The sequence below is a fragment of the Zeus faber genome, assembly GCF_960531495.2.
Source record: "Zeus faber genome assembly, chromosome: 5".
Taxonomy (NCBI): domain Eukaryota; kingdom Metazoa; phylum Chordata; class Actinopteri; order Zeiformes; family Zeidae; genus Zeus; species Zeus faber.
The window spans coordinates 11,178,619-11,200,549 of NC_137192.1; the positions used below are offsets into that span (position 1 = coordinate 11,178,619).

General features: G+C 45.0%; 1 protein-coding gene across 1 annotated transcript in view; it reads right to left on the reverse strand.

Moving 5' to 3' along the window:
- The window catches only part of LOC307230526 (monocarboxylate transporter 2-like), a gene marked incomplete at both ends in the record, with an annotated part of 45,798 nt that overhangs the window by 7,110 nt on the left and 16,757 nt on the right, over positions 1 to 21,931 (reverse strand). Inside the window, 3 exons of the mRNA XM_080000962.1 lie at positions 15,820 to 16,058; positions 18,847 to 19,653; positions 21,247 to 21,390. Of these exons, the coding sequence (XP_079857088.1) occupies positions 15,820 to 16,058; positions 18,847 to 19,653; positions 21,247 to 21,390 (1,190 nt within the window). The remainder of the gene's footprint in view (positions 1 to 15,819; positions 16,059 to 18,846; positions 19,654 to 21,246; positions 21,391 to 21,931) is intronic.

Sequence of the window (21,931 nt, forward strand, 5' to 3'; positions counted from 1 at the left end):
CACGTACACGGCGCGGTCCTTAATGCAACCCCTTTTCAGTCGTTTACAATCCCTGACAGCTGGTAGGAGAGAAACGCTCACTGTGTTTGAAGCGAAGCGGAGCGCGGGTCGCGAGTGCATCCAAACCCCTCACGCACCATAAAGCGAAAAGATATATAAGGATTTTTAAATAGACTGAAATCCTACTGAAGAGGCTGTCGCTCAGCGTCCCCCCTTTTCCCTTCTCTTTTAAGTCACAATTCTCTAAATTGTCTCGGCAGACAGACATGGAAGGTCAAGGTCCAAGGTCAACCAAAACAATAAAGCATTTCATTTCCATCTCCAAACACGGCTGGCTGGCACTGGGCTTGAGCTTATCTCGTGACATGCCTCAAACGTCCCCCCCCCCCTGTTCTCTTTGACTCCCCCACCCGCACGCTGCCCTCTGCAGACGCCGGGGCCAAGGGAAGCAGGAGGGTGATGATGTGCTTTTCTTCCTGTGGACGTTTTCATCAGTACCGCCCATCGATCGCAATAGCATCGCCTCCTGACTAATCAATACACCCCGCCCCCCGCTGTGCATAACATGTAGGATTTCACCTCCCATTATCACGCCCTCCCTCACGTCCGCCACGGCAACTGTTTTTTTTTCTTTCCTCCCTGTGCATAAATGTCGAACGCCGAGAGATTTGCGTCAGCCGGGTATGCAAGCCGCTCCATGAATACCATTTTCGTTTGTGTTCTTTTTCACGGAACTAGCTGAACTGTGTGATGGGAAAAAAATGTAAATTGAGTGAAGTGCCAATTATAACATCATCGCAGAATTCCATTTGAAGCGGGATTGTTGGTTTTTTTTTGCTTCTTTTTCATGAAATGATTCATTCTTATCCACAGTTTACTGACCGCAACCCAGCTGTGTTGCTTTTCACTACTTGCGTTTGCCCCAATCAGCGCATTCTTGCTGGGAGCGGCGGACCCTGCCACCTCCAATTGAAACAGCTTAGAGAGGAGCACATACTTTACATAACACAAGAACATTGAAGGGCTGTTTTTATAAAGTACCAGCGAAATCAAACATCAAATATTAGATTTTTGAAACTAAATAATCTCATGGATTACAAGCAGAAACCCAATCTGTGGTTGGAAGCAACACCGAAGTTTTTCCACACATTGTTCCGCACATTCAAATATTCTGCATATATTTGTATAGATTTTTTTCTTTAGACATTTGAGGAATTGCTATTTAATTCTATCTTTAAAGATTAAGATCTATGTATGTGTGTATCGCTCTGGCTGTGATGGGGGGGAGCAGGTGCAAGTGGAAATAGAGGCGATGAGCTTGGCGGAGAAGGAGCCATTAAACGCAGACAGCGGGAGCCGAATTTAACAAATAGAATGACTCTCGCTCGTCCCACCTGTGGTCAACTCTGTGTAATCCTAAACACAAACCTTTCCAAAACGCTTCGGCTCAAACACACGTGACGCACTGTAAAAATAAAACACCACGCACGTTTGGTGCAGTCGCTGGGCGCTGATCCACACTTTGAACATTGCGGCGTTTGTTTCTTCTTTTCTGCAGCTTTCACTTGTGTCACTCAGCAAGAATTATTTCATGCATCATTTAAAGTGGTAATCCATAAGATCATTTTGGAAAGAAAAGAGAAAAATCCCATATTTCATTGTTTCATTGCTGAATGTTGAACCCGGATTTTGATGAAGTTTTCAAACAGCAGTACCAGCTAGCAGAGCTTACTGGGAGATGCCCCATGCCCCCCACCCCAACCTTCATCTCCTCCTCCTCCTCCACCACCTCCTCCACATCCTCTTCAATTGGTGGCTTACTGACACACACACACACACACACACACACACACACACACACACACACACACACACACACACACACACACACACACACACACACACACACACACACACACACACACACACCTCTTTGCAGATGCATTGATATGATTTACATAAAGCCAACGTCCTCCCAAAGCAGCCAAGGAGGCCGATCTAAAATAAGCTGTGGCAGAGCACAATGTGTTAAGTGTGTCACAGGCTCGGGTGGGGGGGTGGGGTGGGGTCCCCGGGGGCTCTGCTGGCCTGGAAATGACACAGAGTGAGGGAAGAGCCCCTATACCGCAGAATCACTCATCTCATCTGCAGGGGGAGAGGCAGGGGGACAGAGATGCATTGCTACACCACCGGGCAGTCACACACACACACACACACACACACACACACACACACACACACACACACACACACACACACATACACACAGACGCACACACAGACACACACACACTCTGATGTTTATCCTTATTCACACTCATAGATTTCATAATTCAACTGCGATTTTTAAGTGTATCTTGGGAGAGGGATTATGCAGGGGTTTCAGGGGGAAGGTCACGCTTCCATGGCACCACCAGGCAAATTTTGTTTATATTTTTCATTATTCCACCTTTTAGTTACATGTCCGCCTCATTGTCACCACGCCGTGAGTGTAATGCAGAGTTTATCTGACCACCTCCGACATCCCATCGCCAAGAATCAATCAAGGGACAAGATGAGATAATCGACCACATCTGATGGGTGGGTGGGGTGGAGGAGGGCTGGAAATAGCCATACACAGTGTATTGCTTTCCCAACCACAAGGTCAATATCTGCCCCCGACACCACCACTACCACCACTACCACCACCACCTAGCTGACTGATCCGGACTGACACATTTTTGACGGGATGATTTTTGAGAAACCACGATCAAAGTCCTCAAGGGCCCCGGGCTGGTGGAACACAAGGAGAAACACAATCCAGTGTCAACTGGGGCGGAGTGGCTAAAACTTAACAGAAAACGCACACACCCGGGGAACGGGATAGACTCTGTGTGGGAAGCTACGACTTGAGAGAATATGTGGTAGAAGGCGTGACCATTTTCTGTTTCTGAAAGGAAGTAGTAACAGCATAAATAACTATCGGTGTCCTCCGCCATACACCGATAAGCAGCACGGATGTTAAATGACCTCTGTGTTGGTTTGTGTCAGGTTGAGAGAGAGAGCGCGAGAGAGAGAGAGGGAGAGAGAGAGCGCGAGAGAGAGAGAGAGCCAATGCTCCGTCTTAATTACCGCCGTGCTAGCCATGCAAATCCGATTGGCCGTTTATGCCAGGAAATTCATAACCACAGAGCGATATTAATTACTCCGCGAGGATCGCCGCTACACTTGATATGCGCGGCGTGTGGCGGCCATTACGCCGGCCTCGTGTTTCAGCCTGTGCGTGTCAGCGGTAATCAAACCTAAACGTTGACAACAACGTGCCGGTTAATCAATATAGGAGGGGAGGGACGCTTTTGATGCTGAAGTTTTTAATCTCCCTTTGTCTTGTGTGTGTCTCTTTAATTTGCGTCAAAATCCTGTTAGCGTCGCCCAATCGCGTCTCCATTAAGTTGGGTTTTTTTTCCCGACGCGTTCATGGGATTCGCCCGTTTAGAAAGAAAAAAAGAAAACCTGTCTTGCATGATTGTTTCTGTCGTTCATTTGCGCCAAAGCCACTTGATTCAAATGCAATTAAGGTGCGTGCTTGTTTAACAAGGCTTGTAGTGTGTGTGTGTCTGTCTGTGTGTGTGTGTGTGTCTGTGTGTGTGTGTGTGTGTGTGTGTGTGTGTGTGTGTGTGTGTGTGTGTTGTGTGTGTGTGTGTGTGTGTGCGTGCGTGTGCGTGCGTGTGTTCATTGCATTATAAGACAGACGGGTTTGTGTGTTTGTTGTTCTTTGGTCTTGTTTTTAAAAACAAAGTAAAGCTCACGTCGTCACACGGCATGCCCCAAAGGATCTGACGTTCACCTAACATTTACAATATGACGGAGAGAATAGGAAAACAGGAGGCAAATAATAAAAGCCATCAACTGTGAAAGATGGACGAAAGGAAGGAAATGAACAGAAGGCCGAGATGACTGACAGATGGAGAGAGGGCCGGTGGAGGGATGGAGGAGTGACGGCGTTAATAACTTCATTAATGGAGCAAGAGTGACCTCTAGTGGCGCAGAAAACCTCTTTCAATGACACTTTTTCTTGCTTCGGCCAAGGGGTCTGTTCCCTCCGTCCCACCCAACAAACGAAACATACAATACCAATAATAATGCCCATTATGTGCCATTCTCAGTGAGATCAATACATATTGACATTGAAGGTGCATCCTTCTAATTGGTGACCAGTTCACCCCTTTTTTTTTTTCCTGGCGGGGGCGGATAGGAGGGGAAACACTGACAACATGACAGTTTTGCTCTCATCCATATCCATACCCCCGTTCAGCGGGGACCCCTGTCAAGAGTCCATTTTCCCTTAAATGCTTCAGTTGATTTTTCAAGCGGGCAGGGCAGCGAGTGGGGCCACCTCAAGCTGATGGCAACTGAGGCATGTAGTAGAGGAACCCAGGTGTGCTTCAGGGCCCGGGAATGCTTATTAATGCCTCCAACAATGCGCGGTGTGACCAGCAACTTGCAAAACTCCGCCGCCAAAGGATAACAGACGGGCGGATATTAACAGACTAGAAATCCATTACAAACACCATGTTGGTGGCAAAGAACCCTGATATCGAGTGAGTATTATATCAGACTTAACCAGTTACCCCCGAGACAATCCATGCAGATGGACGTGTGCGAGACCCTCTTCAAACAAATATCCGCCATCTTCCCGACTCTCAGCTCTTCTCGCCCTCTCTCCCTCACAGTAGTCCTCTGCATATGCTAATGGCGTGCTGGAACACACGATGTGGCTGCACAGTCATTCACAGGGGCTGGGCCCAAACCCACCGCAAAGCCGTGCGTCCAACTGGCTCCGAGCAGATGCCACTAATTCCGTCCCGGCCAAAGAGACCCAACGATCGGCCGCCTGAGCCAAGCTCCCCCACCCCCCTACCCCACCCCCCAAACGGATCTGAGCGAGCTTCGTAATGAGCCGGACGGATGCTGCACCGGCTGAAAACCACAGCGAGGAGTCTCATTTCACTCCCTCGCTCTGATTGTCCTTTTTTTTTTTTTTTTTTCTGGGGCTTTTTCTGTCGTCAAACTTTACTTTGCTGATTTTTTCGCTGACCCCCGGTCACTCTCTCCCTCTTTTGGCTGTCTGTGTTTGACCTCTCCTCAAGCGTTCCGTCTCGTCTCTCTCTCTCTCTCTTTCTCTCTCTCTCTCTCTTTCCTCCCACTCTATTGCACACAAACCGTCCCCTCCACATGCGCTCCGGTTTGTGTTTGTGTGCGCTTGTGCCTCTAAGTGCTCGCCGGTGCGTTATATGATATATTGAGGTAATAAAAAGCCGATCCTCCGGGACGGCCGTGGCTCTACTAATTAAACGCCTCCCATCTCCAATCCGACCTTATCGCGGGCGCCAGTTGCCATAGAGTCCAACTTGCATCTTCTGGCCCCCGCCTCAAACCGCATCTCCCGTCGCTTTCCGTCGTAAGGGAAAGGGGGAAAAGGAGGGAGAATTTGCAAGGTCAACACTTGAGCGGGCACCAATTAAACAGCAAATAATCTCCGCTCGTGGAAAAGGTGTCGACTCCCAGGACGGAATCGCTTCAGTGTCATTTCCACCGCAGTGCTGCTGAGAACAACATTATTTGGCTGATTTATTTCTTTCTGACATATGAGCTATTTTGACCAACCATTCTGGTGTGTATTAAATTCACTCGCTTTTCATTCCGCAGCAGCATTCACACTCTCAATTGGTTGTTTTTGTTTTTCGTTTTTTTTTTACCCCAATGATAAAGTTGTGACTAAGTTACGACAAAGCTATTTTCAGATGATGCGGCCAAATTTCTTGTGAACGTGGATATATTTGGAGAGTGCACGGATGACTGTAATGAATAAAACATATTACTTAGCCTTGTGTTAGAATCAGCCTCACCGCTGTGGAAAACAGCTGCGGAGGAACTCGTCTGAACGCCTAACTCCTGCCATCGCACGACAAAAGCAGAGGTTGAATAAAAAGACAAAATAGCGAGCGATGAAAACAACAATAGACGTGGACTTCGAGAATGACGAGGACTAAACACACCGGGAGAAAGACTTTACCAAAGAAGAACTTTTTGTTTTCGCCTTGTAGGAGCCTCTTTCCCCCCGAGCACAAATGGAATCTTAGACATTGCCGCCTCGGGGCAGAGGAGCTGATGCTGTTCCTTTCTTCAATACGTCCTGGGGAACAAACAGTTTTGTTTTTTGGGGTTGTTTTTTTTTTTTTTACCATGGTGTGAGTAACGATCTCTGTTTTCATCGTGAAACTCTTTTTTTTGGTAGGGAAATGAGTTTGCACAAAGAAAAACCCTTGAATGAAAGAACGAAAAGTCACAAAAGACAACAATGGAAAACGCATCCACAGCTGTATGTATGTTTAAGCCACCCTAAATATGAATCCCAACAGGAAGAAAAAGGATGATTTGCGCACATGAAATTGAGGTTGCTCCATACATATAATTGTAGGTATATGTGGTATAATTCAATGTGTGGGAGGGCGCATGTGTTTATGTGGCCGGGATATGAATCTGAATGCACCGACGTGCATCTCTGCACGTCCTGTGTGCCCTTAAGTAACTGTAGAAAAAGACAGGCAGATCAACGGAATGTTTTTTGGGATGTTGGGATGCTGAATTGAATGAAGGTGTCCTCTGGCGTGGTCCACTGAGGGGGGCTGAGGGGGACCCCGCGACAGAACGACTCAGCAACCAGTCACCGTCTCCGTGCCGCTCATCAGTCAGCGCTGCCATATGCCGCCCATTAAATTCAGCCGCGGTGGCATGGGGTTGGCGAGGTGCGGCCACCTGGCGACCCGACTCGCATCTGGCAACAGAACCTTAATCACACCCAGCACTTAGGAGGGAGGGCAGGAATGTAAAGAGAGCACTGGGTGAACAACGATTTTTATCTCATTTGTTTTTAGCGTCTTTCAGGCTTTGGCAGCTCCCAAAATGTTGATTTTTTTTTTTAGGGCCAATCAAGGTGACTCTAGCTGGATTGATTAGAATTGACAAAGATGGAGAGACCGTGAGTGAGGGGAGGCAAAGTTGAAAAGAAAAAAATCCATCACGTCACAAATGACGCTGCTTGAAGAGTGTGTGTGTGTGTGTGTGTGTGTGTGTGTGTGTGTGTGTGTGTGTGTGTGCGCATGTGTGTGTGTGAGATTGGGAACGTGAGTAGGTATAACCTGTGTGTGTGATTGGGAACGTGAGTAGGTGTAACGTGTGTGTGTGTGTGTGTGTGTGTGTGTGTGTGTGTGTGTGTGTGTGTGTGTGTGTGTGTGTGTGTGTGTGTGTGTGTGTGTGTGTGTGTGTGTGTGTGTGTGTGTGTGAGACTCGTGTGTGAGTCCGTGTGCAAAGGAGATGGAGAGGGTCTTTGGCTTCAAACGGGCAGAATTCAAAGAGCGCAGAGTTTCAAAAGGAGCCGGCACTGAGGGCACCGCGGGTTTGAACTGTGTTGTGCGCAAAGCGTTCCAGCTGAAAAAAGAGAGGAATTCCTGAAGTGCATTCAGGGTGTGTTTCTTAGAGGAGAGTGAGCCAGCGGAGGAGGAATAAAGCGAGATAAGGATAGACGGATGGATGGATAGACAGTCAGATCTTCATGAGATGGATAGGCAGTCGGTGCTTCATTTGCCTAAAGTCACAAAAATGTTAAAAAATAAATAAAGTAAAAAGATGAAATTCATACAAATGAGTGAATGAGTGAATAAATAAAATAAGTAAAGAAAAAGAAAGGAGGAAAAAAAAAATGCCTTGACTGAATGTACCACCCATCTATTCACCAATATTATCAACAAAATAAACTCCTGTCAGTTGCTATGGCCACCAAGTTGAAAGGAGCCCACTAACGCAACGTACTGAAGACAGAGAGAAAGAGAGAAGAGAGGAGAGGACAGCGGGTTGGAAACAAAATAGTATTCCCTGCAAGAAAAGAAAAAAGGGCGAGGCCAAAAGAAGGACAGAGGGAGGACACTCGGAGGGAGGACGTTGGCCTGAGGCGGTGCTCAACGTGCTAACCCTCTTCTCTTTCCTGCAGAAACGTGAGGGTGGAAGAAGAAGAAAAAATATATATATATTCCGTCCCCACCTGTGGGACCGTCCGGGTCGGCGCTGTCCCACATTCCTCTGCCAGTGTGACCCGGCCGCCGCCGGACTGACGGCTGCTGAATTACCACGCCGCGGCCCCCGTGGCCCCCGTCCCGCCAGCGCCCTCACGCCCATACAATAAACACACTCCATCACCCGGCCCGGCTCCGGCGCAGCGCCCCAAAGAGAGCATATTAATTATGGATGTACGTAAAATTACTTTCATTACCCACCCCACCCCCCACCCCCGCTCGGTGGGACAGAGACAGCCGTGATGGATGTAAAGGGGGCTTCGCTTTGCCTCCCCCCAAGTAGTAAACGCTCCCCTACTTTCGCTTTTTCTAACCCTGCACCCCCCCCCCCTTTTTTTTTTACGCTCTGCTTCTGTTATGCGGTCGTCCCGCATTCCCTCCTCTCTGCGCTCTCTCTTTCTGTCCTGCATCCATCCATCTGTTCCATCTCTTCACTGCTTGTTTGAATGGTTAATGCATTAGTAGGAGTAGTATGAGTAGCAAGCTGGGCTGTTCCTCCGTCAGGCAGGAGGCTTCTAAATGAACAACGGTGACCCAGGTTTTTTTTTTGTTTTTGCTTTTTCTCCATGGTGAGTGGGGCGCCGGTGCTTGGGGGAGCCACGAAATAGCTTCCTCCCCCGTACGGGGCCCGGCGAGAGCGGCTCGGGTGGGCAGAGGAGTCCTCCTCTTATTGCGAATGCTGCAAATTTTAACCGATAGCAAAGGAGTATACCAACATGTTTGCCAAGCACCAAATAAATCAACCCCACCTCCCCCACTGCCTTGCAGCACCTTCCTGTCACCCGGCAAATATTGCTGTTACAGTGCAGCGTAGGTTTGGGAGGGAGCGAGGTGGCTCCAAAAAAAACATCAGAGCAATCGGCGAGGCCAGGAATCCTGAGCTGCAGATGGGTCGTACTCTAGGGGGCTGACGGTTGTTGTAAGTCTAGTTTTTGGCTTGTTTACACAGGCAACTGACCACCTTAAGCCTAAAATGAAGTGTTGCAGTGAGTTTTACTGCTGCGGTGTGCGCTGGGTTGAGAATCAAAACACCAATTTACTGTTGTTCCTGCCCCCATACACTGATTGATCGTAAACATAACATGAATGGTTTCGTTTTTGTATATTTCCAGATGAGTGTTCAGCCTTAAACCAAAAAAGACAAGCGCTGCTAGGCTTTGTTCCTCTGCGCTCCGTCCTCACACCAGAGAGGTAAGCCTTACACAGCTGGCCTCTGCTTGTTCAACACCCTGGGCCTATCTAATCTCTGTTTCCCCGAAACATCCCATTCAATTTTTGTCCGCTGATGGATACCAGCGCTCCCTGAGCCCCCTGGGAGCCCACCCCTGCCTCTCTGCCGTGTCCCAAACTCCTCTCTCTCGTAAGATCACTCCACACTCATCACATCAGCTCCCAATTGTAAACAAGTGAGATCTGATTCGTACAGATCCAAAGGTCAAAAGGAATCAAAACCTAACCACTGGTCTCTCCCGTTTGTTTGTAGGTACGTGTCTGTGAGAACATAAGGCTGCTGGGCGTGGGCGATGTCTTCTCATGCATATTGCAAATCACGCTCTGCAACTAACAAACGCAGACACTGTGAAAGATATGAAAAAAACAATTGTGTAGCAAAAGCGCTATAATTAAAGTGCTCCACATTCAGCAGCAGAGATTGTGCAAGGTATCACAATACAATAATTTTGTTCAAAGGTAATAATAATAAACTTAATTTATATAGCACCTTTCAAAAAATGTTTCAAAGTGCTTCAAAAAATGGTGTCAACAATGGCAAAAACCATTTAAAACAGTTTAAAGGTTATACAGCATTGGGGAGGACATATGGGAACATAAGAGCTACATATGAGGAGGAGCTACAAAACTCTCTAATATAAAACATGACATAAAAATGTTTCATTTAGGTTTTAAGAACTGACTTAAAAGGTGAAAGTGAAATCAGACCACGCGCCCTGAGAAAGCACACTTATAAATGAGTATGTCTTTGAGGGGAACTTAAAGGAGGATGAGGAGCTCGCCGGTCTGATCTCTTCAGGGAGGCTGTTCCAGAGAGTGGGGGCCCTGACAGGAAAGGTGGGGTCACCCTTGGTCCTCAGCCAGGTGTGTGGAATGGCTTGCAGAGCCTTGGCAAAGGACTTCAGGTTGCGACCGGGCGCGTACGGTGTCAGAAGATCTGACATGTACTTGGGTGCGAGTCCAGAAGGGGCCTCAAAAGTCATCAATAGTATCTTAAAATCAATCTTAAATTTGAAGCCAATGAAGAGAAGCTTAAGTAGGAGTAATGTGCTCTCTTTTTTTGGTTTGGGTGAGGAGTCTGGCAGCTGCACTTCGGACAAGCTGTAATTTATGTAGGCGATTTTGGCTCAGACATGTGTAGAGAGAGTTACAATGGTCCAAACGAGAGGAAATAAAAGCATGTATGACAGTCTCTAGATTTATCCTGGATAAAATTAAACTGATCCCGGAGAGTCTCCTGAGCTGGAAAAAAAAAACAAGACTGGACAACTGTGTTGACGTGCTTTTTCAAGCTGTGGTGGTTATCAAAGGTGACTTTTGCAGTTTTGGCCTATGTTTCGGGCCAGGGAGCCCAGATGTTTTGACGTAATTACCTACGTTTTTTCAATATTTAGCTGTAGAAAGTTCTGGCCCATCCAGTATTTGAGATTTGAGGTCAAGGATGCAGTCGTTGAGTGTATTCATTTGATACAAATCATTGGGGTTAAAAGAGAGGTACAATTTAGTATCATCCCCAGGGCATGGCCCAGGGGTAACATGTAGAGAGAAAACACGAGTGGTCCAAGGACAGAACCCTGTGGTTCCCCGCAGGGGCTTCTTCAGAGGATGACGGTGACTTGCCAATGGCTACACTAAAGAAATCTATCTTGTAAATAAGAATAAAATCATTTAAAAACTGAACCGCAGATGCCATCCCCGTGTTGGAGACGTTCCAATAAAATAGAATGATCAACAGTGTCGAACGCAGCACTTCGATCTGCAAGAACTAAAACTGAAGATGTTCCGGCATCAGCGGCGACCAGCAGATCGTTCATCACTTTAAGGAGTGCAGTCTCGGTGCTGTGCGTTTGCCCTAAATCCCGACTGGAATGTCTCAAAGAGTCAACTTCTTTTTTTTTTTTTTAAAGGCAGTTTGGAAATTGTTCGAAAGTTATCCAGTGAGTTAGGGTCTAGGGTTTTTTTTTTGTTGTTTTTTTTTTCAAAAGAACAATGGCATTCTTAAAATAAGCAGAGACATAACCAGACAGTAGAGACATGTTATTTATAGAGAGAATACATGGGCTGACGGATCCATATACTTCTTTTAGGAAGCTAACAGGCAGGATGTCAGGAATACATGAAGAGGGCTTCATTTTATTGATCACATCAGTGAGTGTCAATAGATATTATGTCAAAGGACACAAAGAGGGCAGTCGCTTTAAAAAAAAAAAAAAAAAAAAGGTTGTGTCCCGAGCAGGAGGGGGAATGCGCTGAGACGCTGAGACTTTGTTGGCGAAAGAAGGTTTAAAGTTCTTCACATTTCTCCGGGGAGGAGCCCATATTGACGCTGGCATTTTTAACCTCTGTATTTAAATTAGTCATAGTCTCTAAAAGTGTCCAGGTGATCTGTTTGTTTAGAAGCTTTCCACTTTCACTCTGCCCAATGACGGTTCCTTTTTAGGGCACGTATGCTGTGAGTTATTCATGGCCGGGAAACTTTAGAGGGTTTGTTTCTGCTTTAACGGTGAAATTTGGTCCAAGATCGTATAATTTAAATTATTATTATTAAAATGATTATCATTACAATTATATTATTATTATTATTATAATTGTATCATCATCTTGACTTGAGCCAATGTCAACTGTGGAAGACTTGATCGTATCCGTGAATTTGGGCGCAGAGGAAGTATCAAAAATGCGAGCGCATACAGGGTTTGGCTTATTATTGGACAGAATATTTTGGATCACAGATGTGAACATAATAAAGATAGATAGATCCTTAATCCATCCCTGGAGGGAAATTGTGGATGTAACATCATGTAATAATAATAATTTTAATTTATATAGGAGCTTTTATACACAAACGCTCAAAGTTCTTCACATATAAAAGGCTATGAAAAATGGCAAGATGATGGAAAATAAAGGAATATCTAAACCATAAAAAGTAAAAACTGATAACAGAAAATAATAATGAAAAGAGTTGCTAATTATATGCAGGGTTAAATAAATTAAATAATTCAATTTAATACAATTTAAATACATTTTCAGCTGCCCATTAAATTTTTCCACTGATCCCGCCAGCCTAAAATCTTTTGGGATGGTGTCCCACAGTTTTGGGACGTAGTTGAAAAAAGCCCCATCCCCAATTTTTCTTTTGTTTTTTTTTTTGATGATGGTGAGGATGCTTAAAAAAAATCAAACAGAAGAGGAGGCCGGTCCTAAACCAGCGAGAGTTTTATCATGGGAGATCCATTCTGAAAGACACAGGGAGCTGGTGCAGTGCAGCAGAGAACAGGAGCGATGTGCTCTCTGATCTCTGATGAAATCTAGCAGAAGCAGTCCAACAGATGAGGCTTTGCTGCGGTTCCAACTTTTCCCGAATGACACCATGAACACAGTGTTTGACCTTGCAATCCAACTACCATTGTCAGAATATCGTATGACCTCCAGGGACCCCGCGGAGACCGAACTAGGAGTCTTTACCCCCCTGGGACTCTCAGGACAACAATGGCGAGGGGGGAACAAACACAGAGAAGCGAGGTCAGCAGACTGGAGTTGGAGCAGGACACCACCAAATATAATAATCATAAAAAACATTCCCGGACTCCGACACGGCCGTTCCCCCCTATAGTCTCTGGGGGTTCGCTCTCTCTCCCTCTCTTACCTCGTCTGGTCTGTGGAGTCTCCGGACCGCGGGGCTGGAGGTCGAGGTTTGCGAGCGGGCACTGGCGTTTCCTAATTTATTGGCCGACTGATTTGCTGACTGTGCGTGGAGGCTGCGCGGCGGCCCGGAACATCCAGGACCCGCTTCATTAGGCGCTCACGCCTGAAGCTGCTGACATTTTCAAACTTGTTCCCGAGTCTTCTAATTGGCATGAAAAATGTGACGGCGCCACCAATAGCGCTGAGGTTTGGTTCTAAATCTTGATTTTGACACCCTTTCACCGGCATCTCCGCCTGAATGTGAGATTTGCTCGTTCCCATTTTCACGGCGCACGTCGTCAGGCGCAGTGACTGTGTGATGCAGTCTCATATCAACTGTTTATCCCTCCATTGTACAGGAGACACAATATATAAAGACGTCTAAATTAACAATAGAATGACGACGCATTTTGAAACTCCTGCAAAGAAATGTGCATGTCTCGTGAACATACGGTGCTTATCAAACAATAAATTTGACCGGATCAGTCGGGCATGAAATTCTTATTCTCAGAATAATGAAACTCCACACTTTAAGTTCAAAAAGAAAATATGAATGGTATAATAGAATGTAGGCATCACATTCTGTTAAAATGAAATGAAGAATGAAAAGGAATTAAAATGGTAGGACAGAATGTTTTTTACCGAAGGGATCTACGTTGATAAAATATAGGTTTGATGTACATTAAGAATATCAACCTTTGTTGATAAATTGGGACCCCAAAATGATCCAACGATATGCAGTCAGAGCTCACTTCCAACATCATTATTAAACATGTTGTAGTACCTGTGTCCAAGTCATAATTAGGACTTTCTACTTTGGTCGGACTCGACCATCTGCGACTTAAGACTTGACTCGAACTTGGAGGTTTTTTCACTTGGACTTTGCTTCGGTCAATTTTATGAATGAAAAATGAGCAATTAATAGACATAGAAGCAACTATTTTGTTAACTACTAGAATAAACGAAATGGTATGATCTAAGACAGGGTCTCAAAGCTAGGGCCCCCCTGGAGTGTCCTTGAAGGAGCAAAAGGGCTAAAGTTGGATATACATTTCTATCACCTTTGAACTGTTTGGTCGAGAGCATTGATTATTTTTTCCTCTTTCCTTGGGTCTTGCTGAGTTCAATCTTTTTTTGCCATTCTGTATTTTCTAAAAAAAAAACAATTTTCAACATCCTGAACACAGAATTTCACAGAATTTGGTATACACCAGGGCTTCTAACGAAAATGTGTTCCAACTCACCTGCTTTTATTAACATTTTTGTTCACGTCTATTTCTATGAACTTAAAAATAAACACTGAATGAAAAGCATGATGTATGCGACAATAGGAATGTATCATTACCACGTTCTTATTACCATGTTTTTATTACCATTGCAACCACAAATGTATTACGTATTATTATGCACAAATTATGTACAAATGTAGACGGGAGACGGCAAACGGGTAAGTTACATGGAAAAAGCGATGAGCCGACACTAATGAATGTCTGCCGCGGCTGCCGGGTTTTCGCCCTGCAGTGGTAGATGCCGTGTTTTTTGGAATATCTCACTTAAATTTGAATTTAAAAGGCTTAAATAAAAACCGTGGATCAATACAAAAGTTGTTTTTTCTATTAATTATTGCATGAAGGCTGTTGTGGTGCTTGTAGCGTGGAAGCTGATGGAGGATTTGGACACGGTGGTCGCGGTTGGTCCGGTGATAAGTTGCGGATCCAGGTTATTACTTATATACAGTGATGATAAAATTAAATACGAATAATCAATAATAAAATTGCCAGATCTCAATAGATACGCTCCCTCTAGAAGCCATCGTAGGTTGATGTGTCTCATCGGAAATTCAGTTTTTTAAAACCGCAGACAATGTCTCAAACAACATTTTTTTTTAAATACTCTTTTAGAACGTTTTTATGTAACTTTTACACTTTAAAGAGCTGCAACCAGTCATAAAAGAGCCGGGGGTTTGGTATCACTGCCTAAGATTATCCACAGCAGCAGCAAATCTGCTTGACATCTGAAGGGCAGTGAAATAACCGTAAATCACATTCATATCAGAGAGGCAGACATCCTTACAATATGAAACACAGATCACCTAAGAGGTAGAAACTGGATAAGGAATGCACACGTTGAATTCAATGAAACAGCAAGTCTAGCTTGAAAAACAGTCCACACAGTAGAACATGTTGAAATGCATTGTGAAAGTGGAATTGTTTGCAAGACTATAATGCCACGCATTAAAGCAAAAACAAAACAAAACAAAACAAAACAAAAAAAAAAAAACACTGCCGCACCCACGCCTTCAGGCTTTTATTGGACGGTTGATTCAATTTTACTCGATTCTCGCCGTTTCTGCAAAGACCTTTGAAAAGTACAAATACAATCAAAGTGCACTGCATTCTGTTGTGTCACCCTGGAGACCCAACTGAAGTTCAATCGACTGCCTTAAAAAACTTATAACGGGAAATTGTCTAGTCTGCATGCTGCAGAGCTGCTTATACTTTAAGTACTGAAGTAAAAGAATAAAACCGGCGAAAAACATCGCTCATTACAACGATTTGGATATTAAGGGTAAGAATATAAAACTCTTTTTGCTTCTATGTGTGGCACGGTAAACACATGCAAATGATTACCTACAGTATTCACAGGTGCACATTGCTTTTCCACATGTCAAACAGGATTGCATTCGCAGCTGTCATGAAAAGGCAGGAAACAGCTTCTACACACAACATTCCTGGTTCTCTTCCCGTTTTTGACTTGCTGGATCAGAGTTTGCTTTCATTTGATCTAAAGCTGTTGCCGTCTCGTCTCCTGTGCCGGGCTCAGTCTGCTCTGATGCTGGCTCCTCCCGTGCCAGCTCTGGGGGCCTCTCCTGGAGGTCTTCACGTTGCAGCTCCTGGTTCTTAGCGGACCTTTCCTTGTTCACCATGTGGTAATTGTAGGCGTTCATGACAAAGAGAAAGAGCCCACCGGTCAAAATCACCGCTCCGCACATGATGAATAAGTAGCTGTAGTCGTCAAAGATGTCCACCAGAGCTCCTGTTTGGAGAAATAAAAGTCAGTGGGTGCATGGGGAAACACGGCAGCGGTGAAGAAAACCTGGAAAAAGAGCCGTTAATGTCACAGTGTATCAAGGAGTTGTGATATTATACGGTGTTTGGGTCAATGTCCTTATAATAAACACCCTGCTATACTCGACAGGATGTCGGTGCAGAGAAAAAAAACCGTTGTGGCTGCTGTTTATGAAGACCGTTTAACTATGAGATTACCTACTCAGTAAGATTGCAAGTGCTGAGCAGTTAACATTTCCTCTGCGCGCCGTTATTTTAGGGAGGGGAGGGGACAGAGGTTCAACGAGCCTCTCAAAACCCGGCTTCTGTTTGTGTGTGCGGGACAGAGAGTCACTTCAAGAAGAGCAACACTGAAAATGACAGAGAGCCATTACACCCCCCCCCCCCCCCCCCCCCCTCCGCCCCCTCCCCCACAGCATCTCTGGGAAGGCAATTTGGACGGGCTCGACTAGAACAAATCAGGAGAGAGGCCCATTCTCAGACCCATAAATATCCCGCCCAAGTCTGCAGAAAAATGACAAATGTGGTTTAGATCAGATTCAAGCCTCCAGTCTTAACGCCCGGCACCACCCCTCGCTTCCAGACCTGGATCGATTGGCAAGTCTCGCTATCTCCCCCAACACGGACTAAGCCTGTATGAAGGTCGGCCTGTACGCTTATCTCTCCCTCTCTCTTATTGTATACCCTAGTGCAGATTATTGATTTACATAATTCCTGAACTATTACTGGAGTTGATTAAATAAGTATGTGAGTTTCAGGTGGAGAACATTAAACTTTTATCACATTAAAATGCACAACCGATTTGGCCGTAAAGTACCATGTCGTGAATCAGAAAAGGAGGAAACTTGAGAACTCATGGATTCAGTTCATCAAAACAAAATTATTCAGCAGACTGGGAGGGTAGTTCATTACACAACTTATATGTATATTATGAAAACTAGGGCGTTAATTTGAAAGCAACTTCCTGAGGTGAAGGCAACCAATTAAATTTGAATGTTAAATGTCCAGCCAACCTGTTAATGATGTTTGTATCCGTGTTTGTGTGAGCCTGTACCACATTCACAGGGGTCACTCCGCCTGCGGGTCAGCCCGAACCGCCGCATTATCTGATTGATGGTGTTCATATGATGAGCGTACGCCAATGACCATCACCCTCATTAGGACAGCTCTTGATTGGCCGAGCGGTAATTAAGTCCATCTGGTGGAGTCGCCTCTTTTTTTTTTTTTTTTATGTATTCACAGCTTAATTATGGCCCAGGTACAGGACTTCAATGGCGGAGTCACAACTGAACATCATTAAACACCCAAAGCAAAAGGCTAATTACACCCAATTACCTTGCTCCCCCCTAATTGGGCTGACCCACAGGCTTGCATTGGGGGGGAATACCAGCGGGCAGTCTGGTGCGGGAAGACGCGATGCCTGTGCCCTCTGGAGGACAATACTGGATGGCACTTATTTACCCCCATTAAATAAGCGCCTCAGAACAGGGTCGCACCAGACAAAGCTTGGGGCTTATAAATGTTCACCTCATTAAAAACTCGGGCAGGAAGTAGCGGTTCAATCTGCCAACGGGTTGGTGCACGCAGCCGAATAAATCTTGCGCACCTACTTCCTCCGTCTATTTGTCAAGCACATGGTGGAATGGGCCCTTCAACCTGAACTTTTAAGTTGACATTTATATTAACTCAGCCGACTGCAACAGGTGGCTCAACAACGGTTTTCCGGTATTGTTTTTGTTTTAAAGTAGATCTTTTCAAAAGGGTAGTGCCGCAAGAAACCATCGAACAATGCCTCACTGATTACACAGCTCCGTGGACCATAAAGGTAGCTGAACAAGTCTGCAGTTTTCAGCACCACACGGTTTAGAGAAGCGCAACGACTAGAATGATTCAGGTTGAAAAGAAACCTACCGATGTAATTTAACCTCTAGGCTGATTGTTTGAGGATTCAAAAAAAGCGTAGTACTTGAATGAAATCTCCACTGAATGTCAAAAAGGGCAATATGACTTACTTTGTTAATGATAATGTACTTTAGACTACCAAAATGATGACGTTTTCTTGCACACAATACATTATAATGAGCAAAGATTGGGTGTGTCCATGGCACCGGCCTATAATGTCGAGTGTAAGGCTTCAAATAAAAGCTATCTTTTTAGCTCCAAAACCCATGGTCCATAATTTGTGTGGCGGCCAAATTCTCCAGCGGCCGTGCTCCGAAGGCTTAAGCCGTGAGCGTGGCATGCTTATTTACAGCGTTAAATAACCGTGACCAATTACTACTTTTCTCGGTGCTGGTCGTGCACCCTGGGTCGCCCCTGCTCACCGATGATAATTCTGCAGGAATGTCTTACAATAATGACGCTCCGAGAAGCGGTTGAGCTCTCCTGCCGTGCAATACACACAGCATGACCGAGAGAGAGAGAGAGAGAGAGAGAGAGAGAGAGAGAGAGAGAGAGAGAGAGAGAGAGAGAGAGAGAGAGAGAGAGAGAAGGAGGAGTAGAGTCATTCGCTATATATTGCACTAGTCTGCACACAATCCGTTTTACACTAGTAACAACAACAGAGGCCTTTTCAAGCGTTTACAATTATATTAACTTTAGTCTGCGGTGAGCCTAAAGTGAATACTTGCATCTGAAAAAATTCCTTTGTTATCAGGAGGCTAGTCTTTCTCATTTGTTTGTCAAACCTACATAGTATGAGTGACTGTGTGGCATCTGTAAATTAATAGTGTATTAACATGGTGCATTGCTCTTACCTGCAGTCGGTGGTCCCAGTAGCATGGGACAGCATTCTAATATAGTGACGAAACCAACTGCCCTGGGGAACTTCTGGGGTCCCATCAGATCCATCAGGCATTCAAATATCAGAGCAAACACCATGCCAAAACCGATGCCGAAGAACGCTGCGTAGACCACAAGACTTGCATATCCATTAGTCAAGGGGCACAGCAGGTGGCACACGCCGTTGAAGACCATGGCAAAACTGAGGAAGTACTGGATCCGGGGCCTTATCCACTTTGTGTTGGCCACCAGGCCCGTGCCTGGTCGGATGAACATGTCCACAAAACCCATGATTGAGAGCAGGGATGCAGCTGAGAACTCATCTACATCCTTGCTGACAGCGTAGGCCGATAAGAAGACAATTGGTGCATAGGCACCAAAGAAGAACATTATGTTCCCAATGAGGTAGATGATGAAGCCTCTGTCTCTGAAGAGGGAAAAGTCCACGCACTTAACACTGTTCATACACTTTGCTTTCAGCTTGGTGTTGCTGGCCTGTCCCTCCGGGTCCTTCTTGGATGTATCCTTGGATGTGCTAGTAGCTTGCACGATGGGCTTCATCAGGGATCCAGCGACACAGCAATTAAGCAGCAGAGCCCCAAGGATGAGAAAACTGCCCCTCCAACCAAAATTGTAGAGGAGGTACTGGTTGAGAGGGGCCAGGAAACAAAGGAACACAGGACTCCCTGTCATGGCCAATCCATTGGCCAAAGGGCGTCTGACCAGGAAATACTTGCTGATGATGGTGAGAGAGGCATTGAGGTTGAAGGAGAGTCCGAGACCTGTATGGAAGCAGATTAAGGAGAGAAGTCTTTACACTAGGAGGCCTACAACCTCTCGGACTAAAAAACACATTGTTGGACTTGGATTACTTGCATCGTGTTTCCATCGCATTTCACATTCGCCAATTAAAATCACATTACAGAACCCTGCAATAATATCAGAAATTATTCCTGCTTTAAAACGGTTCTCAATTAGATAATTTGTTAATTTACTTGCTCTAACGCACAAAGATCCAACATAGTGTCTTTTCATCCAGAAGTAATTTTTGGGCAGACTCTACTAGGTGTCTAATTAGGCATGTTTCTCCATGTGCAGAAAATATAGGGACAGCATTTTTTTCAGGGGGGAAATCTCACTTAAAGCATATACAGTTCAACAATGCTGAAATGCAACCTTGCTTGCCTTTTAAATGAGTGTTGCCATATGTGTGATTAAGTAGGCAGTACACTTCAAAGACAGAACTTGGCAACGTAGAACCACAAACAGATCAATATACTCAATACAAAGTGTATTCACAGCAACACAGGGAGGAAATAAACCTAAAAGAAAGTTGAAAGTTGAACTCTACCTCCTAGCTGATCAACTGTGACCCCATCAACCATGTGATGTTTGAACTGATAGCAGATTGTGGGATGTTTGCCAAACTGGCAACATTGCCAACTTCTGTCTATGGCTTTGCACATAACGTGACATACAAACTCACAACATGTTATTCTTAATTTCTGTCTTTTTTCTCGAAAAGTTATCTGTTGATTATCTGTTTCAAATGGGGTGCAGAGAGAGCAAAGGGAGCCAACTAATTCAATTGGAGCTCTGGGAGCAGTATTTACAAAGCTAAGCCCTTAGTAATGGATTGTAAGTCAACACTTAGAACGTTTTAAAACTGTATGCTTAGCTGTGTGTGTGAGCACACGCGCTAGGTGAAACTGTAGACTTCAAATGTGCCAAAGAGCGTAGAGGGGACACACATGGCTTAGGGGTTGGCTGGCCATAGCTCGGATCTGGCAGGGTAATGAGCCTTGCAGCGTGGCAGGAAGCCCCCACGTGAGGGAGTGATGCGAGCCGAAGGGGGATGTGGAAAGGACAGCGGAAGGGATGAGGGACAGTTGTGTCTTAATTACCATCCTGAACCTGGTCCCCTCGGTGCTCTCCCTGCTGCCCATGAACCAGGACACAGGCCCTGGGCCAAGACTGACAGAATGGTGGCCCGGCCGGGGAATAACCAGACCCGGCCGCCCACAGAGAGCCTCTGAGGATGTGGAGCGACAACCCCTGAAGGCCCTAATCAGGACTGTGAGAGGGATTATGAGGTAGAGGGAAAGGGGTTTTCAACTGGCCCAGGTTGGTCTATGTCTGGAGGCATGCTCATTTTCACAATCATTCAAACTAAATCTAAAATACTCTGATTTGAGCTTAAGCTTTGAGCTGGGTATTACCATGACCAGGATGAAGTTAAGATTAAGAAGCAGTAATAGTTGTGTAGGTAATGACACTGTAGAACTTATACATTGTATTACATTACATTGCAAACGTGGTTTAAAAGTGCATTTTGGATTTCAAGCAACTAAAATAATGAATACATTATACAGTACCTCCAATGACACCAATGCACACGTAGAGGTGAATGATGGAGTTTCCAAAGGAAGCAGCGACCATAGAGAGCCCGCACATCAGTCCACCCAGTATGGTCACTGGACGGCTCCCAAAACGATTGACAAGTATACTGCTTACGGGTCCTGAAAAAAAAAGAGAGAGAATGTGCAACTGTTTGCATGTACAACATAGAGATGCAGCCCAGAAACAAATAGAGGAAAGTCAGGACAATCCAGTTCCTTATCTTGATTAAAAAATAAAAAAAATTAAATAAAAAAAAGGTTCCCTAATAAACTTCTCTACTTAATGGTTTTGGAAGTACACAGCACTGGGTCACTTTAACAAACTATTCCTGTGTTTCTTGCTGTTTGGGTGAAAAAGGTTGTCATATTTAAAACCAACTCCAGTGTCACTTTTTAGTCAATTCCAATCAATGTAAAAAATTAAGTATGTGTATGTAAATAATCAGTTTGCATCAACACTTCTCTAAGTCTTCACGCTGCCAATTCAGAAACTCAACTGACTGAAAGGATGAGTTGGAGGTAACAAGGCCCTGAAGGAATTCAGGTGACAAAAAAAAAGACAACCCCTTTGTAGTGTACCACTAAACTGACAACTTTAATACCAATACCAATAAATTGGTATTAAATAAGATATTTGTGGTGTATAAACTGATGTAAGAGT